The sequence below is a fragment of the Scomber scombrus genome, chromosome 21 (assembly GCF_963691925.1).
Source record: "Scomber scombrus chromosome 21, fScoSco1.1, whole genome shotgun sequence".
Classification (NCBI taxonomy): domain Eukaryota; kingdom Metazoa; phylum Chordata; class Actinopteri; order Scombriformes; family Scombridae; genus Scomber; species Scomber scombrus.
Window position 1 is genome coordinate 22638396 of NC_084990.1, and position 10351 is coordinate 22648746.

Consider the following 10351-nt stretch of genomic DNA (forward strand, 5'->3'; position numbering starts at 1 on the left):
TTAATTCTTCTACAGTCTCCACTCAGGACGAACACAGTGAGGAATGGAGGACACTACTCACTTAGCCAATGTGACATGATTAGCCTCTTAGCTGCTAATGTGAAGTGTGACAATACTGAGGTCAAAGGTCATGTCCATGTATCATACAATAAGTCCATATGGGTCAGTGAAAAATAAGTGTTGGCAAGATGATCAATTCAAAAATATCTTTAAAATAGTTTTAAAAGCAGCATCAGGTTTGTTAAAATGTACATTTAGTATATTTGTTGGTTTTATATCATTTAAAATGACATTTGCACCATTTTTAAAAAAAACCAAGAGTAAGACTGAATGCTCCAGAAAATGTCAAATGGTGTAACCACAAAATAATGATGAATATTACATATTTTATCCACCTACAGTGTATTTAAGTGGACTAATACTAATAATTACTTCATTTAAAAAGGATTTTTTTGGGGTATATTGGGGAGTATTTCTACATTTAAATTTTAAAGCATTTTGTCAATACTGAGCAGGACATATCCCAAAAACTAAAAAGAATTTATAAATAAGTTTTGACAAATTATGTAAAATTTGTTAAAAAAACAGTGTTTCATTGCAAAAGTGGATTATATTTATTCCACATTTTAGTTCACATGTATTTTCCTGTATATAATCAGATTTTAAGGAAGAAAATACTGGTTACACCAATTGGACACAGGATTGCATCACGTCATTGACCCATAATTAGACATGATGATGTTGATAGTTACGTTATTGTACTATAATTAGTCCATAATTATTGTGACAGGCCTGCTTCAAATGAATGTTGTGTCGCAATTGTTGGATTTCTGTGGTGATAATACGTCAAAGTTAGGTTCACATTTTGTTGCACTGCTCCTAAGAAGTCCAAAAAAATCAATTAATTCAGCTTTTGTCCTTGTTTATATTCATTTTTTGGGGTTATTATTATTCTATGGGTGAATATTCCCTTCATAATTAAAACATCTTCCTCATATTCTACCCTATTCTACCCAAATATGTAAATGTGGGTTAACAAAACATTTAAAAATGTCAGGAAGTGCTGCAGAGCTCCTGTAGTGTGTTGCATTAGACTGAAGAGGCGTACCTACTGTAATAAACTGATAACTTAAGTGCATAATTTGCCTCAAAGTGAACGAGCTCATGCAACATCTCGGCTCAGCTTTTATTCTAACTCTAAGGTGAATTTCCTGCCTGTCCATAGGATGACATTATAATTCATTTAACTTCTTATGTTACTTTTTAGCCTGTGTGATTTCTTCTCAATGGTGCTGCTTTACACTGAAATCCTATCTATCTATCTATCTATCTATCTATCTATCTATCTATCTATCTATCTATCTATCTATCTATCTATCTATCTATCTATCTATCTATCTATCTATCTATCTATCTATCTATCTATCTATCTATCTATCTATTGCAGGGTTAGAGTGCTCTTGTGCAGACAGACGTTTTTTTTTTGCCGTGACACAAACCAGAACAAGAGGCGTCCAAATATGGAAATGGTCAGATCAAAATAAAGAGTAGCTTAACTTCCCAATCTTGGCCCCTGAGCGGAGCAGCGAGGAGCTAAATATAAAAACCTTGTGGTTTCTGGTGTGTTGCCTCTGCAGCGGTTCACAGGTCCCTCAACATTTCATTAAATCATTGTTTTTTACGCTAACCCTCCAAGAAAAAAGAGGAAGCTTCACGTGGGAATGAAGCTGAATAAATACAGCAGTGTAGTGTATCATTACATATAAAATAACTTTTGATTACCGCCTAAGTGTGCCAACCGGTGTCAAATGGCACTTTTCATATTTGTGCAACTACAGTTTTCACCCCCCCCCCCCCCCTTCCTCATTTCCTTTTCCTACCGCGACACCTTTCACTCCAGAAAACTCTCAAACTCAACTTATTACAACACTTTACAAACGTTTGCAAAGGCTCAGGAGGAGATAGAGGCCACAAATATAATCACAACAGTACACGTTCCCTTTGTATAGTGTCTTGCCTGGTGGGGTGGGGGTGGGGGGGGTGGGGGGGAGTTAGGGGGGGTTTGGTACCATGGCAGTATCCCCAGAAGGCTTCATTTAAGAGAGAGTGTTGCTCAGTAGAGTTCGGAGCCAAAAGAGCCGCCGCATATCCTCCGGAGGCTCGGCGGCCAAAAAAAAAATCCAGAGGCCCGATGCTCCGTATAGTGCTCTCAGCAGTCCGTTGGGACCAAGAGAAGGAGGAGGTGTCCTCTTCCACCTTGTCAGTACTTATTAATCCCAAAGATCCTGACGCCGTGCAGCTGAGGCAGCTTGGGGATGAGTACAGTGAGCAAGGAAACAGTGTTGACCACAAAATGGGCCTGATCGTATTTGGTGTAAAAGCTGGTGAGGAAATACCTGCAAGAGACAAATCAGAGAAAGAAGGAAGAGACATTAATAAAAGGAGCAGAAATATGTGTTAAATATACTCCACATTCACTTATTCATCTTTTTAATCTGTCTGAAGGCTATGAAAGAGGGTCAGATCACATCATAAATATCAGATTTATTTCATCTAATTGCCTGAAAATCAAATTGTAAATAATCATCACTATCAAACGTGGACAGCAGAGGATTCATCTCATTCGGATGTTGAACTCCTTTTCTGTCAGTCCAGTGATTCTCAGTCATTCATTGAAAGTCTTTTAACTTTTATCTGTTGGTTCAACAATCTGTCACTCAAAGACAGAAACCGTGAGAAGCTTCTCCAAGATCATTGGACTTAAGCAGAGAGACCTAAGTTCCTTATGTGGAGCTACAGGTCATGAGGAAGTCACAACAACATTTTGAGTACTTCCTGGCATATCTTAAGAAGTGAATTTTCATTATTGCCTTCAGGGCATCGCTATGCCCAACCCGCAAGTAAGGGTAACCGACTTTCCGAGTCCTTTATCCCCTCTGCTGTCCGACTGCTGAAAAAATCTTTATGAAATCCAGTTGTATCGGTTTGTTATTGCAGTGTGCAGCTGGATACTGTGGTGCATTTAAAAAAAAAAATGTTTTTAATCATTTGACGCTTGTATAGGCTTCCTCTCACTTTGCACACTGATTTTTGCACTTTTGCATTTGCACTTTTGCACACAGCTGCCAACTCTTCTTCTTCTGTGGTTTTTTATCTTGTTATTTATGTGTACGAGTATGTTGTGGTGCAAGCTGTCAAATGAATTGCCCTCCAAGGGATTAATAAAGTTGTCTTGAATCTTGAATCTACTCTCATTGAATTGGGTGATAATTCAGTGTTTCCCATTCATTATATAGACTGTGGCGGCCCACCACAGTTTCATAGTGAGTTGCTGTGTCATCACCATTTATACCTACTGTATACAACCAGTAGTTCATTTACTAAAGCACTAAATTGTTTACAGCATGTATGTTTCTTTATATATATACATACAACCTCCTAATTTTGCTCTCAGAGTGCACCAGAATGATGCATTTGACTTCAAAATGTTATGTTTTGTTGCTTTTTTTAACTAAAAAATTAGGTATAATTTAATTTAAATGATTTAATTGACCATAATTTCCAAAAATAAGTAAAAAGTTGGAATTAAGTTGGCTTAATAAGGTCTAACACAGACAGAAATAGGTGATGATTTATACTTTCTGCTTTATTAAGAGTCAAAATTGACCTGGGAGGACAAAAAGTTTGATGATTGATGGGAAGACGACAGGAAGATTAAGATATTCAGAGTAGAAATGGAGTAAAAAAATGACGAATCTTCCCTTTAAAGATGCAAAAACCTTTCACTTACTTTTCATCTCTTACACAGCAACATGTTTCCTAACAACACTTGACTCTGTGATACTGTTTCAACACACCAAATAACAAGATTGCAACATCACTGACTATTTATACAACTAGAACACGCACATGATGCTGCAGCAGTGGCTCGTCTACACATCTGTATTTACATATTTAGCGAGGTGGGGGTGGGGGGGGGGTGTGTGTGAGAAAATGCTTCTTCTAAATACAGTTTCCTTACAGCAGCATGCAGGCACCGGATGCTGAGACGTGGTTTCTGATGAGACAACGGCACCAATAAAGGAAAGATGAAACTAACCACGATGCTCAAAGTGTAGACGAATGCACACAACAGTGAAGAAGAAGAAGAAGAAGAAGAAGAAGAAGAAGAAGAAGAAGAAGAAGAAGAAGAAGAAGAAGAAGAAGAAGAAGAAGAAGAAGAAGAAGAAGAAGAAGAAGAAGAAGAAGAAGAAGAAGAAGAAGAAGAAGAAGAAGAAGAAGAAGAAGAAGAAGAAGAAGAAGAAGAAGAAGAAGAAGAAGAAGAAGAAGAAGAAGAAGAAGAAGAAGAATAGTTTGAGAGCTTAAAAATGAGGAATTGCACAATTTGGTATCTGCTGAATAATTGAGGACATGCAGCCAACACATACTGACCATCCTGCTGGCACTGGTAGTGAAATAAAATGAGTAAAAGACTCCTTTGATATTAGAATGAAATAAGACTAAATTAAAATGCTAGAGGGCTTTTATTCTAGATTTGAAATGATGGATACAGAAACAGAAAGTGGCACACACTCGGCTCACTGACAGACTTTTACGTGTATTGGACTCGGCCCCGGTTGCGGTCCAGCCAAAAAAAAAAAAAAAAAGAGTGTACACCTGCAAAAATCTGCAATGACTACAATGTTCAGAGCTGAGCTGGCAAATCAACCCCCGGCGCTTCCTGTAAACACAACCAGGCTGCTTAATAAGGACGGAAAAAAGGGCACGAAAGCAGCGAGGGGCGCCACTGCAAGAAGTGCTAAGCCCCTTAACAATCTGTGAGCTCGGCTAATAAGGGAGCAGCAGCAGGGTGTTTGTGTGTGTGTGTGTGTGTGTGTGTGTGTGTGTGTGTGTGTGTGTGTGTGTGTGTGTGTGTGTGTATGTGCTAATCAATCAAGAAGTCTTTGTGACTGCACACTTAGAAATAGAGGTAGAAGAGGAGTTCATTTTTTAGTAGATGCACCATAACAAGTGATTTCAGTCATATTCGTATCAGCCTGAACTACACCAGGGTATCTGCACATTTATTTAAGAACACATTTAATCAATTTTATGACGTTTTTAAAACCTCTTTAAGGAAAAAATAACACCTTAGCTGTGATATAATAATGCAAAAGCAGGTTTTTACTGTTGTAGTGGGTTGAAATGGTCATTTATATAAGACTGCAACTAATGATTAGTTTCATTATAATTCAAACTGCTGATTATTTTGCACTTTACTGAATTAAAGGTGCACTTCCTACATTTAGTTACTTGGATGACTTTTTTTGATGCAACGAGTGATTAACGCGTTAGCTCCTCAATTTAAATACTCTGTTGTTTAGTTACATTTTCTTAAAAAGGTAATCCGTTATTATTTTTAAGCAGCTATTCCTGCAGCTATATTTTTTTACCACAAGAAAAGAAAATATATTACTGCAGGTTATATTACTGGGTGCATGTACGGCAGCTCAGAAGGGACAGTATTTTGAATTCATGGGAGGAAATAAGAGCAAGAACATTACAGTAGCATGTAAGTTGTGTCTGTTGGCCTGTTGCAGTGATGAAGGGATGAGTTTATAAAGCATGTCTGTAGCTTATAACTTGTATGTGGGCTTATGTTTAAGAAGCCACTTTAGTCCAATAAAGAGTGTAAATGGGACATTGTGTCTGTCATTCCTGCTATTAGTGTAAAGATTTACAGATTATGGGTCAGACTTGGCTGTGTGATGATGGTACAGTCATTATATTTAAAGGAGGTCTTGACTTAACATGACGAAGGGTTTCTTTTTTCATTTTCGGCAACACAAAAGTACTCTAACCAGTCACTTTCCTCAGAAGGTAAAGCTGTAATGCAACACGTTACTTTTCTTATGGCAGCAACTTTGTAATGTTATTAAGTTACTTTTAAATGTAACGTTCCCCAACACTGCTTAGCACATTGATAATGGCGCTTGGAGAGCTTTCACCCACTTCCATAGAGACCAAACACAACTGGAGCTGGTGGGTGGGAAGCCAGTGAGGGATCATGTGTATGTCGGAGCTCTAGGGACTTACTCTAACCTACTTTACATCATACACCAGGTTTAATGTACTTGTTTAAAGGATAAGTTCACAATTTTCACAAGGCGTTGTTAAAACAATAGGAACACTAAGACTCAGGTTTTTACTAAATGTGATGAAGTTTGCTCATTAGATGGAGTTTAATGGAGTTAATCACATAAAGTGCATCTCCCACAGTTCAACAGTTTGTCTTTTTTAAAGAAATTCCCTCTTTGTGTCCCGAAGGACGGTGTTTTCCTGTCCAGCTGCAGTGGAAGGTCATAACAAGAAGAGGAAATTTGTCACTAAAAAGACACAACAAGAAAGATATTGACACTATTTTTAACTAATTTGGACGTTTAAAGACTCGTAATCAGCTTCAGAGAAACTTTTAACCACATTTTTGTGAGCTGTGGATTTTATTCTCTATCATTTACACTGAAGCTGCATTATGAAGGGATCTTCTAATAGCCAGTATGAACAGGAGGAATGATTACAGCAAGAAAAACATCAATGTCAAAGTTCATTTGGTCTTCTGACAGACTTGGAAAATATTGAACCCATCCTTGAAGATACCCTCTTCATATATTTGTTTCTGAGCCTGTACCTAAGATTAAAACATCCTCAATAATCAGCTGTTCCTCTCCACTTGTTACACAACAGAAGTCAGAGTAGTGACCACTTACAGGACGATGGGCGTGATGGTTAGAAACTTGCGCGAAGCCGTAAACTGAACGCCGTAGTCCATCTGCTCCCAGTGTGTGAGCAGGCGAGCTTTGCCCTGATCCGGGGTCTCGAAGGGCGTCCCTTTGACCGTGTGGAGGAGGAGGTACATGCACTGCAACACACAGGAGACACACAGAGAGGTCAGTCACAAATAAGGGTTGGCAGGATGAGGAATTCAAAAAATATATTAAAAAATAGTTTTCAAAGCAGGTTTGTTAAAAGGTATATTTAGTATTTTTGTTGGTTTTATATCATTTGAAATGACATTTGCACCATTTTTAACCAAAAGTAAGACTGAATTCTCCTGGAAATGTCAAATGGTGTAACCACAAAAGAATGATAGATATTACATATTTTATCACCTACAGTGTATTTAAGTGGACTTATACTAATAATTACTTCATTTAAATAAATGTAAATGTTTCCTGATCTCCATGGTTACCAGATTAAATGTAATATTTAGAACAATTGTATTCCATTACCTTTAATTAATATAAAAGTTATAATGTAAGATCATGCCAAACTAGTTGATATGGTGTTTTATCGGGAATTTACTGTTTTTAAGCAAGTTGAGTTTTTATGGTTACACCACTTAGACATTTTTGCCATAATCCTCTAATATATTCTCTCAAAATGGATTAAAAGCAGAAATTTGATGCTGGGTCCACAACAAAAGAATGTGTGCAAGTTATTCATATGTTTATTTTCACATTTTAACCCCTTTAAATTTAAACTTAACCACATGGACACAAACAAAAACGTCATTGACCCTTACAATACTAAACTCTTTAGACAGTCTTGTGTAATCAAAGTGATGGAATATCTCAACACTGATAATTAAAAAGCTGGTTTAAACATTGCTCTCACTATTAATTAACAAAGCACACAACTAGACGCAGTGCAGTGAAGCGGCTTTTCCTCCTAAAGCAGAACAGAAGCTTCTCCAACTTGAAGCAGCGTCTCTCTACTTTCATTCACCACATCCCAGGAAAAACCCTTTTATTAAACCCCAGCGCTGCACTGAGCTTGTCTTTCATTGAGATGACTGTTTCAGTAAATATTGAAGGAAAATGTGGCGGTGCTTTTTCTCCACTGACCAGATTGTGGATGAGGTTGGTGAGGGTCCAGACCACGGGTACGCTGGCGAAGGGGATGCTGAGAAGGATGACGTGCAGCAGGCCGATGCCCAGGATGTAAGACAGCCACATTCCTCTGCTGTTCATCACTCGGGTGTTGGGGTTCACCTCGCTGTGCGCCGTCCCCACGTTCATGATGATGATGATGGCGCCGCTACCTACTTTTATAATATAATATAAAAAAACCTGAATGTTCGGGCTGCATCTGGAAAAAGGTTTTTTAGTTAAGTATTAATCCAGAAAGGCTGTAGTGACTTATGGTAATGATCTGAGCAGAGCATGAGCAGTATACATGGTACAATTATTATTATATATGACTTGATGGTTCCTAATTAAAATAATAACCTGTGCAAGATGGGGAGGGAACTCTGGAGCTGCAACAATTAGTCAATTAATCAGCTATTAAATGCTTACATTTCTCTGGTTGCTGCTTTTTAAATGTGAATATTTGATGGTTTTTTAGTGTTCTGCGATTGTAAACTCAATATATTGGGGTTGTAGATCGTTGTTTTGACATTTTAGGGCTTTGGGAAACATTGTTTGATGTAATCGATAATAATTTAGCCTTTCATTGCATTAGTTTCTTTCTTTTTTACCTACTGGATTTATGCCAAGAAGCTGCTGTAACACTTTTAATTTCCCTTTGGACTTAATAAAGTACCATATCTATCCATTTATCTATCTATCTATCTATCTATCTATCTATCTATCTATCTATCTATCCATTTATCTATCTATCTATCTATCTATCTATCTATCTATCTATCTATCTATCTATCTATCTATCTATCTATCTATCTATCCATTTATCTATCTATTTATCTATCTATCTATCTATCTATCTATCTATCTATCTATCTATCTATCTATCTGATTGGATGAATGATTGATTTACACATACAGTATACAGAGTTTTATGTGTTACATAACAGCGGACACCGGTTAACAGCACTGAACAATCCAATATTTAATATTTGCACATATTTTTTCCACATCGATCATGCTGTATCAAATCTGTATTAATATATCTTATTATATTATTACACTATTATACATTTCCCCACTGTGGGATTAATAAAAGGAATATTTGATCTTATCTTATAATGAGTGATATTAGTTTTACGTGATTTATTGTACGTGATTTTAATGTTATTCCACATTAGTAGCTACTGTAGTGGCTATAATTGATTATTTAAATGGAACACCAGTATTTTCTGTGGCCAATGGTATAAATGGAAGTAACACACCTACTTTAGTATTAGAGTTTGACCGATATATCGGTATCGGCCGATATTGACGAATATATGTTGACTGACATGTTCCATAATGAAACGTATTAAAATCCCAGTGAAGATTACTGTTTCAGTGCACTGATATCATTTTACACAATAAAGTTTATTGATAACTGTAAAATATCGTACTATCGTGACATATCTTGGTCACGAGTGTTCGATAACCACATTTTTGGGATCACTGCATATTCTTTACTTATAATATTATCTGATATTGATTTTAGCCTTCCAATTTTATGTGTCTTATTGTACGTGATTATTTGGCTACATGGTATAAATTGAAGTAACACACCTAAGTTAAGATTAGAGCCTGACCGATGTATCGATCAGCCAATATTATCATGTGATATTGGCCTATCATGGATATATAGGTATCAGGGAATATGTTGTCCAACATGTGGGGGGATAGTTTTTATTCATAGCTAATTATACTTATTCCCAGTGAAGGTCATTTTATACATTAAAGTGTACTATTGAACTATAACATATCATACCATCCTTACATATGTTGGTCACAAGTGTTTGATAACCACATTTTTAGGGATGAAAAGTGTTTATGTGTATTATTCTGTACATAACATATTATCTGACAATGTATCGATATTATTTTACTCCCCCAATATCGGTATCCAGTATCGGTATGGCACTAATTAGGATACAAAAGGTCATGTATGTTTTAAAAAAGTGAATAAAACTGATTGACAATGTTTAAAAAAGCTCTTGGTTTAGTCCTTGCATGCTGTTTCATAAGTTGTCAAAGCCCCCAAAATGACACAGGTTACAGTTATAGAGTTAGAGTTATAAGTACACTAATATTTAGATGAATTATAATAAATATAGATTAGCACTCACTGCAGAGAGAGAGAGAGGGGGAATGGCTTCAACTCCGACCTGTCTTGACACTAGTCCTTTATCACAGTTTTTTTTTTTTTGGTCTTATCGATGCCTTCAGAAGCTGTGTAAGTGATACTATCACCGGGAGACCTGCGGAGGCTCCAGTGTCTAGATATCCAGTCACAAGGTAACCATCTTTTTTTAAGCGAAACGTGCTGTGTGAAAGTGTCCGCCTGCAGACAGTCACCCTCCGGACACAAGAAGCACTTTTCCTCCGTCTTCTATCCAACAGCTGCTGACAAC

At 36.9% G+C, this 10351-nt stretch overlaps 1 protein-coding gene across 5 annotated transcripts; it reads right to left on the minus strand.

Annotated features, from left to right (window-relative positions):
- Positions 1-816: 816 nt before the first annotated feature.
- Positions 817-10351, minus strand: ormdl3 (ORMDL sphingolipid biosynthesis regulator 3). Of its 5 annotated transcripts, none has more exons than XM_062442532.1 (4): positions 10067-10351; positions 7884-8080; positions 6747-6898; positions 817-2396 (listed from the first exon to the last, which is right to left on the minus strand). In XM_062442532.1, the coding sequence occupies exons 2-4, from the start codon at positions 8055-8057 to the stop codon at positions 2261-2263; spliced, it is 462 nt and encodes a 153-aa protein (XP_062298516.1). In that variant the 5' UTR covers positions 8058-8080; positions 10067-10351; the 3' UTR covers positions 817-2260. The 5 variants fall into 5 exon arrangements, with proteins under 5 accessions (XP_062298516.1, XP_062298514.1, XP_062298515.1 ...); XM_062442530.1 differs by having other exon boundaries at positions 7884-8083; XM_062442531.1 differs by having other exon boundaries at positions 7884-8121.